Below are 22,460 nucleotides of genomic sequence, written 5' to 3'. Positions count from 1 at the left end.
GCGCCCGGCCTCCATTTGTTAAAGTTACTCTTATGTCTTTCAGGAGTGCTTTATATTTTGTTCTCATACAGGTTTGGACATCTCTTGTTAAGTTTATGCTGTGGCATTTAATTTATTTATTTAGTTAATTTACTTCTATATTTATTTACTATTGTAAATGGTGCCTTTTCTTCCATTTTATCTTCTAACTGTTTGTTCACATATATGAAGACCATTGATTTGTGTTATTGATGTTATAACTTTCTAGTTTGCCAAATTCTCTTGATTGTTTTAGTAGTTTTTTCATTAAGTGTCTTGAGATTTTAGAGGTACAATCTTATACTCTGAAAATAGTTTTACCTCTTCCTTTCTAAATAATATGCCTATACTTTCTTTCTCTTATTTAATTGCATTGGCAAATACCTCCAGCATAATATTAAAAGCCAGTGGAGACAGTGAGCATCTTAACTTCTTCCAAACAGAAATGAGAAAGTCTCTAGTGTTATCCCATTAAATTAGATGTTGGCTTTGAGCCAATATACAGAGAAAGACGTTTGCAAACAAAAATGAATAAGCAAAATTTCTTACTCTCAGTGGTCTTATAGTCTTGTGGAAGGAGACAGATAAGGAAACAGTTTATTTTAATAGTATGGCAACATCTACTGTAGAAGTATGCACAGATTCACTTGGAAATACATTAGGAAAGGCATTTACCTCAGTTTTGGAAATCAGACCATAATGCTTCTTGATAGAGCTGCTATCTAAGTTAAGGCACTTATATGATTAGAAGTTAATGAAATAAAGATGGAGGGAAGAGAATTTTACCCATAAAGAATAGCTTGGGCAAAGGATTCGAGGTGAAAGGGAACAGAACTCTATTTATGGAATAGAATTTCAGTTAATGAGATGTGGGGATGAAAGTGAAATAGAGAATAGACAGAGTTGAGCTAGAATGCTAAGTCAAGGAGTTTAAATTTTATACTAGGGAAATTGGGATTTAACAAGGGAATTTAAGTGTTTTAAACAGAGGGTATATCTGATCAAGTGGTTCTTCCTAAAAGAGATAACATATATATCCCTGCCCCATTCATGTTGTGCTTGGCCATGTGGTTTGCTTTGGCTAATGGGATGTTAGTGGATATGACACAAGCAAAAAACAAAGACTTAAAATGTACTTGTGTAATTGAGTTTGTTGTCTTAAAATGTTTCCATCACTATGAGAAGGACATGCCCTGAGGAGCTCACTGGATTCAGAACAAGAAAGCACAGAGCAGACCTGAATCAAATCCAGTTTAGAGCCAAGCCCAGCCCAACCCAACTGAGATAAATAAAAGCTGCCTAAGCTCATATCTGTAGATGTGAGCATAAATGATTATTGTTATAAACCACTCAGTTGTGGTGTGATTTGTTACGCAGCAATATTTATCACAATAGCTGACCAATACAGTGAGAGACTTTTAAAGACAGAAAAGTCAATTTGAAGATAATTAAAATCTCCCTGGTGAGACAAAATGGTGGTCTGATTATGGTGATGACAAAGGAAATAAAAGAAAAAGAAGGTTTTGAGAGACACGAAGGAGGTAGAATTTAAAGGACTCTGTGATTGGTTTGATATCAGGGTTAGGGAGAGAGAGGAGGAAAGTATGTTCAGGTTTCTTGCTGGTGCAATTGAGAGAGGAGTGAGACCATTCTGTGAGACACAGACCACCAGAAGTACAAGATCAAAGGCTCTGCTTTGAACTTGCTGAATCTGAGCTGCAAATGCACAGCCAAGCAGAAATGTCCTTGACATCTGTCTATTCGTCTATAAAATAAAGATAACATCATGTGCCTTTACCTACCTTGCAGGGCTATTGTGGAGAATGAACAAGGGAAAACACACAAAAGAGCTTTGAAAAGAAACCTTCCCAATCAACTGTGATAATTATTAAAATTAAAGCACTAACACTTTCATTTTCATGCTGCCAGATGCAAAAAGCACACTGCAATTTTATTTTTGAAACTGTGCTACTGAGTTTGTTACTAGTCACACATTCTTTTTTATTCTTCTGAGAGAAGGCAGAGCCGATAATTCTGAGAAATGATATAAACAATATGTATTTTTTTCAAAAATGTACCCGTATAAAGCGGAATTTAGAGGCAAAGAGATCCTAGGAAGAAGAGCCAAGCTCTTTTCTTGTGAGACCTTGGAGCATTTAAGCTCTCTGGTCCTCTCATTCTTCCTTTGTAAAAGGAAGGTTTGTACTTGTTTATTTCTAAGATATCTCACTGTTCTTATATATACAAAATGAGGGATTCTCTTAACATCTTCAGTTTTACTTACTTCCTACCAATGAGACTCTTCGAACTTACTCTGTGATTTGGAAAAGAGTTTCACACTTGCTCGTCCTCAAGCATGTTAGCTCAGTCTTTATCAGCAACTTCTCTTTTGGAGCAAATTCAGCTGGTCCAGATTGCCTGTTACGTCCCAGGCAGGAAAGCTTATTTTCATCTATGTGTGAGTGATAAGGATCTAGAAGAAGTTCTGATTGGTGTGCTTTTGTAACTGCGGCAGGATTCCATTTACCACTTAGTCAAGCTGGTAATGAGGGTCTCTGTACCAGGCAACTGTGGCTGCCATCTGGCAGGCCAGCACCACACGCCCGCCCGGCAGACAGAACCAATTAGTCGGTCCCCACACCTCCCACAAGGCCTTCCTTGTTTGGTGGCTGGGTGTTAGCCCCCGCTGAGCCTCCCACCGGAAACCCTGTTGAGTTCTGGGAGGGGAGGGGCAAATTTTCTCCCCGTACTACAGAGCTAGCAAACAATCCAGATCATGGAGGTTAAGAACAGCTTACCTAATGAACATATTACCTATGGTAATGGCAAATGCAGAGTCCATGGCAGGAATGAGCAGCTTGATGTATTAGGAGGAGTGTCAAGAAACAGATGTCTATATATGAGAGAAAAACTAAAATGGCTTAAGTGCCCATAAGGCGTTTGTTAAGTGAACCGTGTTGTATTTCTATAAAGGAATGTATACAGTTTGGTGACTAAGGACCTAGAACCTGGGCTTGAATTGTGGGTCTGCCACTTCTCAGTTCTATGACTTTAGCAAGGCACTTGACCTCTCTGTGTCTCAGCTCCCTTAACCATGAACTAAAGATAATAAGAGTTCCTACCTCACTGGGTGCTTGGGAACAATAAATTAGTTAATATCTGTAAAGAGCTCAGAATGCTGCCTGGCACATAGTAAATGCTATCCATCTAGGTGTTAGTTCTGAGTACAACTCTCACAGAACCATTAAAGATGATGCGTAGGATGATTTTTTTCATGCCAAAGAGATAATTTTTGATATGAAGTGAATCAAGCAGGATAATAAAGAGCATATATAATGACTCCCATTCTGTATCTCTATTCATGAAGGAAAAAAGAGGAAGAAGGGAAAAGAAAACCACTAGTTTTCTTTATCTATATCTCTATGCATGAAGGAAAAAAGAGGAAGAAGGGAAAAGAAAACCACTAGTTTTCTTTAGCTGATATTTTTCTTCTTTATATTCTCCTTCTGTTTTTCAAAAATTGCTACATGATTATGCTATGATTTATAATTAGAAAGATCAATAAAAATTTAAGTAAAGAAAAAAAGAAAACCTAGACAAACATCTTATCTGCACACTTATGAGTTACTTTATCCTTTCTGAGTGTTGGTTTTATCATCTATGCCATGGTGGTAGAAATAACAATGGCATCTACCTCACAGGGTTAATTTCAAAGAGTAAATAATAAAATTTACCTGGAAGCATCAGTCAATAATAAAGTCTTTTATAACCATAATATTATTACCAAGGCCATTCTTTGGGAGCAAAAACAATAAATATATTAATGCCAGATTCTAAATTAGGTTAAAAAAATTCAGAGGTCTTTGATAATTCAAATGGATTATATCACCTCTGCAGATTCACTATCTTTTGCTGTAACCAAGGCCTAAATTCAAGGACTTAGCCAAACTGGAGACTAAGAGGCTTGAGTGATGGCTCAATCTGTGTCACTCATGTTTTGGGAAGGTCACTTTCATTTCTGGTCTTCAGTGTTCAACTAGACCTTGCAGAGTATAGCCTGAGGTCCATAGATAGGCTGTTAACCACTCCAAAATTTGATACTTTGCATGGTTCTTATGAGCAGAAGATCCCAAATCCATAGAGCTCAGTGATTTAGAAAGGGCTATTAAAATTACAAACTAAAAATAGTTATGTTAGAGTGTACTGCAAACTCTAATTCAGTATTTTACTAAAATATCTGGCTGTCACTTAATGCTTGGCAGCATTGCAAAACTCCTACTCTATGTATCTGTTTAATTGCAATTTCAGCAATTTTGGAAATGGTACTTTGTTATCAATGAATCATTAGTTTTGTCTTGATTTTGATCCAGTTTTCAATTGCTGCTTTACTTGCTTTTTAATTACAAATTACTAATCATATAGATTCATCACCATCAAGTTAGTTTGTTATGAATTGTTTAGTTGATTGTTAACAGAGTGCAGTGATATAGATTTCTATCAACAGAGTTTGGGGCCTATAATTTTTTTTTGTAATTAGACATGGTTGCATTGGAATTTTAAAATAAATTATCTCTTTTTGTAATGTAAAAGCAGACAGACTCTTACCCTCCAACATGCCCCAACTTTGCATGTATAGTAACAATACTGAGTATCGCTGAGCTAACCACAGGCTGAATAGGTTGACTAACTCCATTGGTTGTCATGACCAACTTCATTGGTGATCATGACTAACTCTGTTGGTGGTCAGCAAAGATACAATATACAAAATGACCTTGAAATTCATTTTCAGATTGAAAAAAATTGATTCCTATTTCTATCTCGTGCAAAATATATTAATGAACATTTGTACAGTGTGTTTTTGTGTCAACCTATGTTTTTATCTATATTTTCCTAATAAATTATCAAGATAAACTTGGGTAATTTTTGTTACTCACTTTGCCATCCAGGAATCTGCTACTGTGTGCCCCTGTTAGTAGTTTCTGGTTGTTTTCTGATTTCTGGTTGTTCTCTGGGTGCTTGTTCTCCTTCACATCATCTGGATTATAATTGGTTTGCTGATCAGTGAAGTTAATGGGAGCTGGGGGGTCTCTGCTCATCTGCCTTGCATTATCAGTCATTGGTTTCTGGCGCATTGTTTGGGTTTCTGTTTTCAAATTCTCATTCTCCTTGCTGTGAAGAAATAATTTTATACTTTGTTACTCACAGGCAGACTCCTCATAGGCAAGGCTGGCGTAAGAACAGAAGGTGTGATTGGTGTTGTAAACAGTGGTAACTCAGCACAGTGGAATGTGGAAGCATAAACACTGGTTATTTGTCTATGCATAGCTGACCATAGAGAGAACCTGTTATTAATATTACCTTTTCAGGCTTTATCTGTTTCCTTCCCCTCTTCCTCTTACTCATAATCTATCCATCTGCTCCCAAACCCTTACTGTAAGCAATGACCAGTATGAAACATGAACCCTAAAGGTTATCACAATTCTTACTTGTAAATGTAACAGGTATTTTCAGCCTTAGAAAAGAAAGTCAAAACAGTTTGTCAGCTCCAGTTCTGCTCTATACCTCTCCCCTTGAGACTTCCTTTTCTTCTGGGAGCCTTTCATTTAAGTTTAATATTAAACAGAGAAAAGAAAGAAAAAAAATCTGTAGGATGATTCAAGGAAATTCAAATAACAACCAAAATTAAAGGTTCAACCTTGTTTAATAACTAAAAAGTCCTCATGCCTGTAATCCCAGCATTTTGGGAGGCTGAGGGAGGTGGATCATGAGGTCAGGAGTTCGAGACCAACTTGGCCAATATGGTGAAACCCTGTCTCTACCAAAAATACAAAAATTAGCTGGACGTGGTGGTGCGCACCTGTAGTCCCAGCTACTTGGCAGGCTGAGGCAAAAGAATCAGTTGAACCCAGGAGGCAGAGGTTGCAGTGAGCCGAGATCACGCCACTGCACTCCAGCCTGGGTGACACATCTCTAAAAAAATACAAAATAAAAAAATAACTAAAAGTCTTACGAATCAAAACAGTAACAAGGTGCCATTTTAAACATAGAAGACAGATATAATTCTTACAGTGGGTGACCTGAAAAACTATATTAAGAGTCAAGAAACTGAACAATTTTAAAGCATGTGTATTAAGACATTGTAGAACAATTTTAAAGCATGTGTATTGAGGAGAAAAATGCAAAAAAAAAAGAAAACTCTAAATATTGAGTAATAGGTGGATGCATTTACTCTTTCATTCTTTGCTCATGATAGAGTATATGAAGTCATTAAAATAATTATGAATAATTTAATGATACAAGTAAATGTCCACTTATAAAAGTAAGTGAATATATGATTGTCTCAACTGTGTAAAATGCATGTATATAATGTTTGTGCCTATTCAATCTAGAAAACAATGTGCCGGAAGTTAACAGTATCTCTGGGTGGTAGAACTCAGGGTATTACATTACACTCTATTACAGTATATCATGTCATATTATACTTTATAGTATTACTGTTCTAAATTTTCTACATAAGAAAATACTATTTTATAATCAGAAAAAATAAGTTTCAAAGTAGCTATGCCTTGTATCTTCATGGCATTCTATAAATTCTAGCTGTTATTTATAGATACAGTGGAAAAGATCCATTTATAAGCATATCATGTTATGTAAATATAATATTCATTGATTTAAATAATACTTGTTGAACTCCAATACTTGTTGATTTGAATAAGACCAAACCATGGGCAATAGTTGGAATGTATGTGTGTATTTTTATCGTCATCCTCTTGGTGGTGGTAGCACAAGAAGAAAAGAAGGCCTAGGAAAGAACTCTGATGGATACCTACATTTAAAGAGGAAAGATGAGCCTTAAAAAGAGCTTTAAAAAATTCCCAGTAAAGTAGAAGGGAAATCAGGAGACTAGAAGGAAGACTTGGTAGAAAAGCAAGAGGATGTTTCCAGAGACAGGACAACAGTATTAAATGCTGCTGAGAAAGGAAATTTCTGAAAAGGGTCCATTGGGTTAGCCATAAGGATGTAGTCAGGAATCTTGGTATGGGGAGTTTCAATGAGGTAATGTAGGTGGATGCTAGACTGAAGTGGATTGAAGAAAGAGGGGGGGACAAGCAATGTAGACAGGAAGTATAAAGACCTCTCTGAAGAAGTTTGGCTGCAAGAAGGGAGAAAGACGGGGTGATGATTGATGTGGAATACAGGGTTTCAGATAAGACTGTTATTGTCATGTTCAAAGATGTTAGGGAGTTTAACCTGTTGAAACACCAATGGTGAATAGCCATTTGAACTGCAGAAAGGAGAGGGCATCATTGATGATATAAGATGAACCTTGACAAAGGGAAATGGAAGTCATTGAGAGAACAGAGGCAGAAGGGAAACCTCAGGGTAAGATTGTAGAAAAATAGGTAAGGATATAGGCAAATTAGTACATTTGATGACAACAGGTTGATTAAATTGCTGACAGCTTGAATTTTCTCTCTGATAACAAGGTGTGGTTACCTTGGGTCTCATGGGGGAAGTGATGGAGTGGAAAGTCTGAATTAAGGGCAGATGGTTTGGGGCAGCTGCTATGAAGAGTAGAAGAAGGATAATCAGAAAAATAAGACACGTTGGCTGGGCCAACTGAGTGGCCAGTTAAGGTTAAAGACCATTGATTTTTGTGAAATCAATTTGAGAGGATGAGTGGCATTTCACCCAGTAGTCCTCACGGACATGTAGAGAAGGCAGACAGTGAGGCTTACACAGAACTGGAGCTTTGCCAGACAAACACACACAAATGATAATAGTGCAAGACAGGAGTACGAGAAGGAGAGTGTATATTTGACAAATGTTTTTTGCAATGAGAGAAGACATATATGTTCCCTGCCTTCAAGAAATTTAAATTTCATTTGGTTGTCCAAAAATAACACAAACAATAAAGCTAACAACTGGTAAAACTAGATTCTAGAAATCAGAATAGTGATTACCTTTGAGGGGAGATGGATAGCCCAGAAGAAAGCATAACGGGGATTCTGTGATTCTGGTACTATTTTGTTTCTTGATCTGGGTGTTTGTTGCATGAGTATATCATGTTTGTGAAAATTCAGTGAGTGGTAGACTTATGATGTATACTTTTATGTAAATATAGGTATGTTGTATTTCTATAAAGTATTAAATTGGTATAAAATGTACATAAGTAATACGAAACATATCCACTTAGCATATAAATGAATGTCAAATGAACATTATGAAGATTCAGTACTATTTGAAGTTCGTAAGAAACAAATAACTATAGTTTGCAATGGTTACAAAAATAATATTATTGCTGAACATTTAATGTGACAGCCACACTATACTTATTTATATATATTAGATTATATATTTCTTAAATCAACCCTATCATCAGGTGTTCCTATTATTCTTATTTTAGGATGAAGAAATTAAGGCCAGGAAAGTTGATATGATTGGCCTAATTCTATTTACATGGCTTTTCAGTAGTGGAGCCAGGATTTAAACCTGTCTACTTCATTGCACAGACTCAGATCCTATTGGCAGTAGAGTCAGAGGAAGGTCCATGGAAGTTTGTGATTATGTGAGGAGCTGAAAGTACAGGAGCAGCTAACCAAAGTAGAAAATGCAGGATTTGAAGGCAAAAATGGTCATTGGGCAGGGTAGTTAACTCTTTTGGATAAAGGCAGGGACAATGGATTATCTTTGCTTTAATCATCTTTGAGATCCTTGGCAGTGTCAGGACAGAATTGCTTGAGAAATGTAAAATGTATCTGCCTGTCTTTTAAAACAGTTCCTGTAGATGTAAAACCAAAAATAACATGTTAAATCTGTTTCAAGTAAAAGCTGTATTTTTTTAAAAAAAAAACATAGCACTTTGAAAATTATCAAGAAAATGACTCTCTAGCTGAGAAACGGCGTGTGTCTGTGGTTAGCACAAACAATTTGTCAACACGCATTGGTTGTTATGTTGTTCACAAACTCACAGTTCTTTCTCCTAGGCTTGTGTACTATCTGCCTATATTACTGAAAATAGACATTTGCCATTTCAAAAGAAGGAAAAAAACCAAAAACCAAAAAACAAAAAACACCATCAATACTATCTTGGAAGCAAGACACAGCTAGCTTCCGCATATGTACTTCTGACCTCAGCTGCTGCTCTGGGGGTGCCGTGAAGAGTTTAGTGTCATCCAGGAATGAGAGCAATTAGAGAGGATTACTGTGTTGCTGGATGATAAATAAATGAGGAGAAAACTGTTCAATCGTTCCCTCTCTCACCGGGCTCTTTTTGCAAACCAGCCCATTAGAGTCACCCTCCATTAGAGCACAGAGTCTCAGGGTTAGAAAGAAACATTGCAAAGGCGTCTAGTAGCATCCTCTGCCCAAAGCAAGGTAGGGATCCCCCGCTGGCCCCACCTCCCATGTAACTCCAGCTCACCAGATCTCACATTTGATTTGGATTACACCCCTGCCGAGAACATAAAATCTCAAATGAAGGACCCAGGGGGCTCAGCAAAAGGTCACCAGATGCCATCTTAAAGGTCTGCCAGCCTTGGCAGCGACTCAGTGCCACCAATTTCCAACTGTGCGCCATCTAACAGGCCCTAAACCCTCTGGAGAAGACAGCCTAGAGTGTGCCAACACAGTGAATGGGGATCTAATTTCAGTAAATGAAAGTGTGTTCTTATTTGTAAGTAATAAGAGATAATCAAGACAACCAGACTTTTCTCTTTTTAAAAAGACAATAAAAAATAAAATCGGAGATGGGAGGGGAGTACAGCTGAAAAAGCTCACCACACTCCACAGGGAAGCTGAAATGCGAAGCCTGTGCTAATGTAGCTAATGTTATTGTGTCGAAGTATGAAGGTTTTTTGTTTATTTCCTTTTTTTATGTCATGGAGCCATACCATGTACTATTATCATAGAAATTTAGTCTTCGAAAAGATCATAAAAATACTTTCATTCAACTCTTGAACTCGTACTTGAATCATTTCTTTATCAATGCAATTATTTTAGCTAATATGTTCTATCTAAATGCTTATGTGTCAGTCACCACACATAAATTCTTTCATGTTGCGTGACTTTGGGAATATCTGATTTTCAGGTTCTCAGCTGCAAGATGAGAAAAAAAATCCTTATCAAGATAAAATGTATAAAATATTGAGCACCAAGCCTAGTGTTCCTTCCCCAGCCCTTGACAAATAGTAATTCTATATCATAAATTAAAGTGCTAGCTCCTTTGTACACACACTCCTCGTCACTCAGGTATAAAGGGATGCTTCTTTCTCTGGACTCCCAAAACTTCCTTTATTGACAGACAAAACTGAAGTTCAAACGTCAAGGTTTTGTAGTAGACAGGAACTGAAGAAAATCTATTTAAATAGATAAAAGAGATATAATTAATGCAATCTATCTGACCACCTTGTTATTTACCAATCACAGTAAATACAAATTTGATAAATCACCCTGCCTTTAAAAAACAAATCTTAAGTAGTATTAAAAATCTGTTCTGATAAAGCAGGATTCTTCTCAATCACATTCCTTAATTTTACAGAAAAAAAACAAACAACCCAAATATTGTTGCATCATGATGTCCTCAGGTGGATTACACCCAAGAGCTTTACAGACAGTGCAGCTTTGCCAGTCTGGAGCCAATGTTTATTGGCTAAAATGTAAATCTTGGAACCAATCTTTAATGACTTGAAATTTAATGTCTTTTGCACTTGCATTCTCTCCTGTTTTGCTTTTGCAAGTCTAAGCAAAATGACTGTGCAACTGCCTGGCCTCTTCACCAATGATCTCTGTGCTGTAGGGCACAGTTTCTGAGCCAGGTCTTCTATCCATACTCTGAGAGGATGCAGCATAAACAGTTCTCTCTCTGCATCACATCTGGATTCATCCACATGGTCTATGGGAATGAGGAGCAATCATTATTGCTATGTTATTTTGTTTAATCAGGTTGAACTAAATCAGGAATATATAGAAAGATGATGGATTTTTTAAAATACTCCATCAATATAAATTTGTTATCTCAAAATCTTAGCTGGCAAAACTAAAGGTGGCCAAATATTTTATCTCTTTACAAAAAGCTTCCATATACACACACGATAAGTTTTATTTTGTTTTTAAAACAAAGATTGATTGTAATCAACCTTTCTAACCTCTTAAAATTTTTTTTTCAATTGACAAAATAACGCAGATATCTTTACAGGCCAGTACTTCTATCTCTACACCAACATTTGAAATGTCTAATGGTGTTTCATTATATAGATATACAAGAGTTTATTTAACTTGTCCTATATTGTTGAACATTAATTTGGTTTCCAAATTTTTATTAATTTAAATGTTGCTGCTCTGCTGGAGATGTTTCTTTGGCACCCATATCCTCACTATCCTTCTCAACCCCAGAAAATTGATCTCTGTGGACTTACTCTATCCACAGTGCCCATGAAGCCAGGCATGGTGGCTCACGCTTACAATCTCATACTTTGGGAGGCCTAGGTAAGAAGACCACTTGAAGCCAGGAGCTCCAGACCAGCCTGGACAACATGGCCAGACCCTATCTACCAAAATAAAAAAATAAAAAAAAATTAGCCAGGCATTGTGGTGCACACCTGTAGTTCTAGCTACTTGGGAAGCTGAGGCAGGAGAATTGGTTGAGCCCAGAAGTTCCAGGCTGCAATGAGCTATGATCCCTCCATTATATTCCAGCCTGGGTGATGGACAGAGATCCTGTCTCTAAGAAAAGCAGTGCCTATGTCTTATGATTCTGAGTGGTTTGGGCCAATGGGTAGCCCTGGCAGGAGGAGGTTCCCTCCCTGAAAGGTTGACTCAGGCTACCTTTGTCTCTTGGCCAAAAGTCACTACTTTTCTCAAGATGGCCCGAGCTGCAGAATGCTTCCTTTTCTTGGTTTCAGTAACACTCTGCTCCTCTCCTCTCTTCAGACCTAATGCTCCTACCAACCTTGTGGCTGCTAGCCCATGATTCCTGCACCACACCTTGCAGTTCTCTTAATCTCAGCATACATTTTTGTAATTACTCCTTTTAAACTAAAGCCATCCTGGTTTGAGTGTATAATCTGTTTCCTATTGGGACCCAGACACAACACACATTTTTGTGTAAATCTTTGAAACCAAATCATTACACCCATCCATAATCGTTTCCACAGAACTGATTCATAGATACAGATCTTGTGCCAAAGGACATGTACTTTTAAGGCTTTCAGTAAGTATACTTTAAAAAACACAGTATCATATGAGTATTTTCTCTAAACACCTGCTAGCACTGGGTATCTCCATTATAAAACATTCCTAATTTGATTTGTAAAAAATAATATCTCATTACTGTTTATGTTTCTTTTATTATCATGCATGTCAAATATACACCCACATATCTGTTGTTCCTTTTTATTTCTTCTATTTCCTGTCTAGGTCTATTGCCAATTATTGAAATGAGGCTGTTCATCTTTTTCCCATCAATTTGGAAAAGCTCTTTATGCATTTGGGAGTTACTTATTTTTCTGTCACATGTGTTGTAAACAGTATTTTGTTTTTCACTCTGACTTTGTATTATATTTTTAAAAATATATAGAATTCAAATGGCATAAATAACTGTTACCTCATAGTCTCAATATTTGGGATCAATAGGCACTTACAAGTTTTCTAAAACATTTATTTAATGTTTGCTCACATAATGCCCTGTACTCTTATTTACAGACTTATGACTAGAACAACAGTATGTTATGCTTCTTTATACTTCTCACAGTGCCTAAAATAAACACACAAACAAATGACAACAAACAAAAATCATTCCAGGATATTAATACAGAAGCAGTTTAATGCAGTGAAAAGGGCTTAATAGAAGTATGATTTTAGCCTACTGCTTTATCATTTTGAACTTGTAAAAATGGAGATAAGTATCTTCTGTGATGTTATTGTTCAGTTTTAATGAGAGATTGAGTTCATAGATATTCAGCTATTGTGTAGATTGTCTAGTGAGAAAAGTAATAAACAAAGATAAGGCTTATTGATCAGTTGTTTCTAAAAAATAATAAATGGGATACTTGAATTTTTCAGTCACAAAATTTATCCATACTTTATGTATGGACTATAATTGGTCAGTGCTTCCATCTCCTGCCTGAATTATCATAACTCTTTAAATGTTTTCTCTCTTTTTATTAGTGCCACTCCCAAGTTACTCACCACTTAACAGACAGAAGCAGCCTTTAGAAAATAGTAATACAATGTGAGCAGCATTGCTCTCAATTTTCCAGTGGTTTCCCATTCTACATGGAACAAAATCCAAAGTTTCTACTATGGCCCTACTGGCTTCTCTGCCCTTATTTCCTGCTCCTTTCCCCATTCCCCACTGTGCTCCACAAACAATGGCTTTCCTGCTCTTTCTTAAACATACCAACAGGCTTTATTCTGACTATTCTCTCTCCTTAGAATGCTCTTTCTTCAGATATTTGCATGATTTACTTTCTCTGTAAGTCTGTGGAGTCACTAGGATGTAGATGAATACCTGTGTATCACTTGGTGCAGGCTGGACCTCAGTGGCAGGAAAGTAGCAGATACATGGGTTCCCTGATCCTGAACACTGTGCTCCTGCTGAGGGATGGTATTCTAGTTTTTAAGAGTATATTCTAGTTCTAAGAGATGGCCAATACTGAGTGTCAACTTGATTGGATTGAAGGATGCAAATTATTGATCCTGGGTGTGTCTGTGAGGGTGTTTGGTCAAAGGAGATTAACATTTGAGTCAGTGGGCTGGGAGAGGCAGACCCACCCTTGATCTGGGTGGGTACCATCTAATCAGCTGTCAGTGCAGCTAGAATATAAAGCAGGCAGAAAAAACTCTAGACTGGCCTGGCCTCTCAGCCTACATCTTTCTCCCATGCTGGATGCTTCCTGCCGTCCAACATCAAAGTCCAAGTTCTTCAGTTTTGGGACTCAGACTGGCTCTCCTTGCTCTTCAGCTTGCAGATGGCCTATTGTGGGACCTTGTAATCATGTGAGTTAATAAACTCCCCTTTATATATAATAGGATATATATATATAATATATATATAACTAATAGGACATATATGATATATAGATATATATGATATATATTATAGAGAGAGATATATGTCCTATTTGTTCTGCCCCCAGAGAACCCTGACTAATACAATGAGGCAAGCATGAGGCAACCTTATACAAAAAGAAAAAAAAATTGCTTGGGCTCCAGGCAGTCAACTTAGGTGCCATTGGTTTGTAGCAGTAAATGAGAATGTCAGATGCCCAATAATGGGCAAACTTGAGACCTGTGAATAGTTGCAGACTCTTTTTCTTGAGCAGGGGAGGGAAGAAGATACTACCAACTTTATGGAGAGTTTAATCTGGTAGAGCCATACCCACGCGGACGAAGGCTGGGCTAGTCTTAGCTCACCGATAGCTAACCTGGGATAATTCTCATAGCATAATTCTAGCTGTTTATCTCTGCACAGTCTCAGTTCAAATGTCTCTTGCTCAGAGACAGCTTCTGGGACCTTTAAGAGCTGATAGATCCTCATGTTCCTTTATTTTTCCTTATTGCACTATGCTTACATGAACAATCGCTGTTTATCTGTCTATCTTGTGTTTCCCATCACTAGAACTTTAGGTACACTTCTGTGTCTCCATGGCTTGGCACTCAGTAGGTGCTCAGTTAATATTTGTGCAAAGGAAGTTGATGGAATTCCCTATATACATTAATTTCTAAAACTGTTAACATTAACACTTAAAGAAGTTTAAGACAAGTCACAAAGAATTTGTTATTATAAAGGGTTTGGGGCGATTCAAAAATGACAGAATATGAGGTTTAGGAGAGTCACGTGGGAAAATACCAGAACTTTGCATATCTTGGGTGTAAATATCAATGCAAATTACAGGCATACCTCAGAGATTTGTGGTTTGGTTCCAGAGTGCTGCAATAAAGCAAGTATCACAATAAAGTGATTCACATTTTTTTTTGGTTTGCCGGTGCACATAAAAGTCATGTTTACACTATACTGTAGTCTATTATGTTTGCAATAGCATTGTCTAAAAAACAATGCACATACCTTAATTAAAAATACTTTATTGCTAAAATATGCTTATAATCATCTGTGAGCCTTTAGCAAGTCCTCACCTTTTGGTAGTAGAGGGGCTTGCCTCGATGATGCCTGCTGACTAATGAGGATGGTAGTTGCTGTAGGTTGCAGTAGTTGTGCAATTTCTTAAGACAACAATAAAGTTTTCTGCATCCATTGATTCATCATTTTACAAAAGATTTCTCTGTAGCATATGATGCTGTTTGACAGCATTTTACCCACAGGGAACCTTCTTTCAAAGTTGGAATCAATCCTCTCAATTACTGACACTGCTTTATCAACTAAGTTTATATGATATTCTAAATCCTTTGTTGTCAATTCAACAATGCTGACAGCATCTTCATCTGGAGAGTTGATTCTATCTCAAAAAACCACTTTCTTTGCTCATCTATAAGGAGCAACTCCTCATCTACTCAAGTTTTATCATGAGATTGCAGAAATTCAGTCACATCTTTAGGCTTCACTTCTAATTCTAGTTCTCTTACTATTTTCACCCCACCTGCAGTGATTCCTCCACTGAAGTCTTGGAACCCTCAAAGTCATTCATGAGAGTTGGAATCAACTTATTCCAAACTCTTGTTAATGTTGCTATTTTGACATCCTCCCATGAATCACAAATGTTCTTTTATTAATTATACTTTAAGTTCTGGGATACATGTGCAGAACGTGTAGGTTTGTTACATAGGTATACACGTGCCATGGTGGTTTGCTGCACCCATCAACCCATCACCTACATTAGGTATTTCTACCAATGCTAACTCTCCCCTTCCCCCCGCCACCACTGACAGGCCCCAGTGTGTGATGTCCCCCTCCCTGTGTCCATGTGTTTTCATTGTTCAACTCCCACTTATGAGTGAGAGCATGTGGTGTTTAGTTTCCTGTTCCTGTGTTAGTTTGCTGAGAATGATGGTTTCCAGCTTCATGCGTGTCCCTGCAAAGGACATGAATTCATCCTTTTTATGGCTGCATAATATTTCATGGTGCATATGTGCCACATTTTCTTTATCCAGTCTATCATTGATTGGCATTTGGGTTGGTTCCAAGTCTTTGCTATTGTGAACAGTGCTGCAATAAACATACATGTGCATGTGTCTTCATAGTAGAATGATTTATAATCCTTTGGGTAGATACCCAGTAATGGGATTGTTGAGTCAAATGGTATTTCTGGTTCTAAATCCTTGAGGAATCACCACACTGTCTTCCACAATGGTTGAACTAATTTACACTCCCCCCAACAGTATAAAAGCATTCCTATTTCTCCACATCCTCACCAGCATCTGTTGTTTCCTGACTTTTCAATGATTGTCATTCTAACTGGTGTGAGATAGTATCTCATTGTGGTTTTGATTTGCATTCCTCTAATTACCAGAGATGATGAGCTTTCTTTCATATGTTTGTTGGCCACATAAATGTCTTCTTTTGAGAAGTGTCTGATCATGTCCTTTGCCCACTTTTTGATGGGATTTTTTTTTCTTGTAAATTTAAGTCCCTTGTAGATTCTGGATATTAGCCCTTTGTCAGATGGACAGATTGCAAAATTTTTCTCCCATTCTGTAGATTGCCTGTTCACGCTGATGGTAGTTTATTTTGCTGTGCAGAAGCTCTTTAATTTAATTGGATCCCATTTGTCAATTTTGGCTTTTGTTGTAATTATTTTTGGTGTTTTAGTCATGAAGTCTCTACCCATGCCTATGTCCTGAATGGTATTGCCTAGGTTTTCTTCCAGGGTTTTTATGATTTTATGTTTTATGTTTAAGTCTTTAATCCATCTTGAATTAATTTCTGTATAAGGTGTAAGGAAGGAGTCCAATTTCCGTTTCCGGCACGTGGCTAGCTAGGTTTTCCAGCACCATCTATTAAGGGAAATCTTTTCCTCATTACTTGTTTTTGTCAGATTTGTTGAAGATCAGATGGTTGTAGATGTGTGGTGTTATTTCTGAGACCTCTGTTCTGTTCAATGGATCTTTCATAATGCCCTCTGCTGCCCCAACGTTTAGTGCAGCAGGGTCCCTCCTAAAATGTGGCATCCAGAATGAAGTGTGCAGTACTCCACTGAGTTCTGCGTGGAGTGAGCCTCCACATCTCTCTATCTGAATACCCTTGATTCATGCTAAGCTCAAACACAGGCAGTACTGGAACATTTATTCCATATAACCATTTCCATGTACACTTCTCCAAAGATAGCCTTTGCCTATATTTCTCTTCATTTAATCTTGTTGGTTGTAGCTTATTTCCCTGCCAAAGCTTCTTAGCTTTCTGCTACCTATGGGTTTACTAAAACAATTTGTCTATCTTCCTTTGATTGTGTATTAAAAACTGTTGAATAAGAGCAGGGTCACACACACAAATCCTCCCCACCTCCAGAAAGTTGTGTTTATATCAATTGTTCCATCACAACTTGGTGGTGTGTCACCTATCTTAACACTATCCAGTCTAGACTTCACTGCCTTGTTTCAGGCCTTTGTGAGAGAGATGTGCCCAATGACTCACCAAAATCAATACATACTGTCTTTATCATTCTCTTCATTTGGACTGCAGTAATCTTGTCAATGATGAGAATGGAACCAGTTTGGCATAATCTATTTTTAATTAATGCATACCTCCTCTTGGTGATCATCACTTTCATGTTTTATTTTCACAACTAATATATTTAATTTTTTGGCCTACAGTTTTGGCAGGGATTGTCCACCAACCTCTGGCTCTGTGGTACTATTACTAGCTTCTATCCCCTTTTTGAAAATGAGAATATTTGTCTCCTGTCACATGGCATGTTACTCATCAGGGTTCCATAGTAACATCTGGATGTTATTTTAACAGCATGGGCCTTTAGATTTGGATTTATTTAAAGCTACTAAGTATTATCTTTCTAGATCTTTATTTTTCTTGGTAGCCATGTTACTCTAATTTATTTAATAGGCTTTACCATGTACAAGATTTTATCCTCTGTGCTAGGGATATAGTTGTGCACATACAATTTACAGTAAAATAGAGAGACAGAAATGCATAGGAAGTTGTAAGCATGTACTATTCCTTACGGGCGTTATAGGAGGCCCCGGGTAGGGCAGGCAAATGTGTGTCTGGTGGTGGCAACATGTCATTAGATTTTATTTTAGAAAGATCACATTGGCCATACTTGAGAATGGGCCTTGTCAAACTGGAATGTGTGGAGGAGTCACCTGAAAATTCAGATTTAAAGTAAGATTCTGACTCAATATATCAGGAAGGGAGCTGAGGTTCTGTTTCTAACAAGTTCCCAGCTGAGACTGGTGCTGGAAATCCATGGACTACACATTCAGGAGCAAAGCTGCAGAGGAGTCAGTTAGAGAGTGTGAAGATTAGAGACAGAGAACTAGGCTGGAAGGCGGTTATAGTGACCTAGGAGGAAGATGATGATGGCACAAATAAGGGGAGACTTGTTTCACTCCTTGAAGCCTGCAGATTAATCTGTTTTGCTCTTTTGTGAAAAATATGTATACTAAATATAAGTATTTTTCTTTGATCTGTGAACAATTATACATGTTGACTTAAGGAAAGAGGGAAGGTGAGCTCCATTCCAGTCTTAGTTCTTAATAACCAGCGTGGAACTTCAGGGGCTTGCTTTAAGACCACTGAGGCCTTAGTTATCTCACCTCATCTGTAAAATGGGAGGCTGGTTGTTATGGGTTGAACTGTGGCCCTGCCAAGATTCCTGTGTTGATATTCTACCCCCCATACCTCAGTATATGACCTTATTTGGAAATAGGATTATTACAGACATAATGAGTTGAGATGAGGTCATACTGGATTAGGGTGGGCCCCTAATGTATTGACTGATGTCTTTACACAAAGGGGCAATTTAGACACAGATGCAGATGCAGGGAGAAAGCCATGTAAAGCTTGAAGATATGCTGCCACAAGTCAAGGAACTGCCAGAAGCAAGGGAGCACCTAGGACACATAGGTCCTTCCCTAGCACCTTCGTAGGGATCACAGCTCTATGGACACTTTGACTTCAGACCTCTGGCCTCCAGAACTTGAGACCATGAACTTCTGTTGTTCTAAGTCACCCAGTTTGTGGTACACTATTACAGCAGGCCTAGCAAGCTAATATAGTGGGCTGCATCTAAAAGACCACCTTCAGGTCTGACATACTATCCCATCATCAACACATGTCCTGCAGGAAATCTGAGCTAAATGTGGTTATACGAGAAGATTTCTGTTTTTCTATCCATTATTGATCCATGATTTTCTTTTAATTCAAATTTTCATTTTGGAGAAACCTTTCTTTTTTGATGTTTACTTACACTTCTTCAGTGGATTTTTATTAATTGATTCAACTTATTCAACCCAAAGAAAACACCCTTCTGGGGCCCTGGTTTATGAGTATAAACACTTTTGGGAAGACAGATTCTGCAGCATGAATGATATGATAGTGGCGGCACTTTCCTTACCTGAGCAACAAGGAGGCTTTAAGAATTACTTATTTTTAAACATACAAGAATATTTTAGCAATGCACATTACTAATCCTATGTCATCCCAGCAACAGTAACATGAAGTCTATAGGAAACACAGCAAACAAACAAAATACCCGTCTTACTACTTAAAAAATACCAGCTGTTATAGTATAATAGGAGAGATAGAACTGCATATTTTATTTTACAATTCATTTAGCTGATTTAATGTACTCTTTTATTTTTTGGTTCCTGAAGTTTAAAAAACAAAATGGGGAAAGGCACCTTCCTATAAGATAAAGCTAACTTTTCACTATTTTAAAAATTAAATACTACTCCTTGCTTTCTGTTTAAAAACATACTAAGTTCCATACCCTTGGAAAAAACCAGGGGTTTGGGAGAGAATAAGGCTAAACAAACAACCTAAGGAAGGAACGGAATTAGTAATAATATAGTCTTCCAGGTAGGAGATCTGAGCCAGGTGTCCAAACTAATTCTATTTACTTTTCTTGACAGTGACAGGGATTTGACATATCTCAAAATAATCACTTACCAGATCACAGTGTCTTAGTTTCCTCATCTACAAAACAGACATAAACTGCATCCTAGGCAGAGAATATAAAAAGGATGGCTGGATGCAGTGGCTCACGCCTGTAATCCCAGGACTTTGGGAGGCTGAGACGGGCGGATCATGAGATCAGGAGATCGAGACAATCCTGGCTAACATGGTGAAACCCCGTCTCTACTAAAATACAAAAATAAAAAATTCCCTGGGTGTGGTGGAGGGCGCCTGTAGTCCCAGCTACTCGGGAGGCTGAGGCAGGAGAATGGCATGAACCCGGGAGGCGGAGCTTGCAGTGAGCCGCGATGGGGCCACTGCACTCCACCCTAGGTGACAGTCTCAAAAAAAAAAAAAAAAGAATATATAAAGAGAATATAAAAGGGACATCAAGCATTTAACAGAAAGATGTTTGATTTTTTGTTACATGTTTTATGTCTATAGAAAGACTTCAATAATAATAGCAGAATTATTTACTAAGCGTGTTATTTATAATGGACACTGGAAAGGTGCTTTGCATACTTTTTCTCATTTAATCCTCACAATAACCCTATTACTAGATAGGTGTTGTTTTATCCCCACTTCATATATATAGAATCTAAGGCCAAAGATGTTAATTCATTTCCCAATGTCAAAAGGCAAGAAAGAATCAGACCTAAGATTCAATTTCACACCTCTCAGCTCTGTAGGGATCCCAAATGTATGAATCACATGCTGCAAACCTCAGTTCCTGTGCAGTGGCAGATATTACCAACTGATTATAGTAATCACTTTGGAATCCCTCTAGACCTTACAATACTGATAGTGGGGAAGTAGAACTAATGTGACTTTCTAAAGCCGTATTAAAGCCTGTACTTCATAACAGCAGTCTTGGTGACCTGCATTCAGAGATTTTGATTCAGCAGACCTTGAGCTGATTCCTGAATCTTTATTTTTGAGGACCCTCCTGGTGATTCTGATGATTGCCAGGTTTAGTAAAACTTTCTTCTTGCACCTATGTTCAACGATACCATATCTTTGTATATTTGTTCAGTCTACGAGTTTCTGAAACAGAAGATAGAGCTGAGGAAATAATCTTAGGAAGGAAAAGCAATTTTTGACTAGCTATTACTTATGGAATGCCTACTATAAGAAAGACAGATCTAGTACTTTCCCTTCTTTCTTGAGCCACTGAAACTCTGCAAGAAAGAGCTTGTCATACTCTTCTGTGCTGAAATATCTAGTGAATATTAGAAATATATGAGTGTCATCTCTTAAATGTGACTGTGATGGGTTTGGAAGAGAAGAAAGAGATCTTAGCCATGATCTGAGAAGCCCAAGCTTAGAAGAGTATCAAATACAAACAGGAGTAAGTGAAAACCTTACAATTTATGATTCTGTATTAATCCTACTCCTTTAATTCACAACAAATTGACTAATAAACCTCCCCCACTCTCCCTAAAATTACTACATGTGGTAGATTACAAGCCCGATGAGAAAAGGCAGCAATGCTCCATTAATATTTATAAATGTCTCAATGCTCATATTTCCCATCTATTTGGAAAATCGGCCCAAGTAATTAAGGAGTATGGGGAATTATAAAGATGAAAAATACTAGGAAAACAGTGCACATGGAAGTTATCAACACGATTTTAACTCTACTGTTGCATCTTAATGACTTCGTTTTCCATGGATGGCATTTTTTTAAGTTTAAATTTCTGGGTGAAAAAAAAAACAATAAAACCTCATTATCATCCAAGCAACATAGGTATTTTTCAAATATGGACTTACATCTTTGGCTTCTCCACGAGGTATCGAAAGTGTTTACTTCCAATGATTTTCACCATGATCTCAGGCATTGCATCTGATCCACGGGGAGTCTTCCAGGCTGAAGACATGATTCTTTTCAAAATCCCTTCAAATCCTTAGAGGTGAAAATAAGTAAGTTGTTCCTCTTGATTTTCCATTAGGGAACTCCATCATCCTTGTCAATAACAACAAGGAATAATAACAGCAGGACAAAGTGTTTCATCTATATTACCTCACTTAACACTCCTAACAAAGGCATGAGAAAGATATTTTTAATTACTATTATCACTTTTGTTTTACAGTTGAGGAAACAGGCAAAATGTAGCTATATGACTTATTCACATCACATCACCTCACCAGTAATTAGCGGACTTGGGAATTTCACCTAAGAGGTCTGCAAAGCAGATCTACTCAGTCATTAGGTGACTCTACCTTCCTGTACTATAAGACATAGGATGGGATTCCAGTGAGGTCAGAGCGGAAACTAGGGCATTAGTTGGACATATGAAGAATCAATATTCAGTTCTGATGTTTAGTTTCTCCATTTATAAGATCAGGATAATTCCGG

At 37.5% G+C, this 22,460-nt stretch overlaps 1 protein-coding gene across 1 annotated transcript in view; it reads right to left on the bottom strand.

Moving 5' to 3' along the window:
* LOC105511104 (chromosome unknown open reading frame, human C1orf87) overlaps positions 1 to 21,981 on the bottom strand; it is an 81,528-nt gene extending 59,547 nt beyond the window's left edge. The window contains exons 1-2 of the mRNA XM_011941185.1: positions 21,875 to 21,981; positions 4,953 to 5,187 (exon numbers count right to left, since the gene is read on the bottom strand). Of these exons, the coding sequence (XP_011796575.1) occupies positions 4,953 to 5,187; positions 21,875 to 21,981 (342 nt within the window). The remainder of the gene's footprint in view (positions 1 to 4,952; positions 5,188 to 21,874) is intronic.
* Between the last annotated feature and the right edge of the window lie 479 nt (positions 21,982 to 22,460).

Source organism: Colobus angolensis, unplaced genomic scaffold (genome assembly GCF_000951035.1).
Source record: "Colobus angolensis palliatus isolate OR3802 unplaced genomic scaffold, Cang.pa_1.0 Scaffold102, whole genome shotgun sequence".
In the NCBI taxonomy this organism is placed as follows: Eukaryota; Metazoa; Chordata; class Mammalia; order Primates; family Cercopithecidae; genus Colobus; species Colobus angolensis.
The sequence above is the reverse complement of the archived record's forward strand: the minus strand, read 5'-3'. Positions and strand labels throughout refer to the sequence as shown.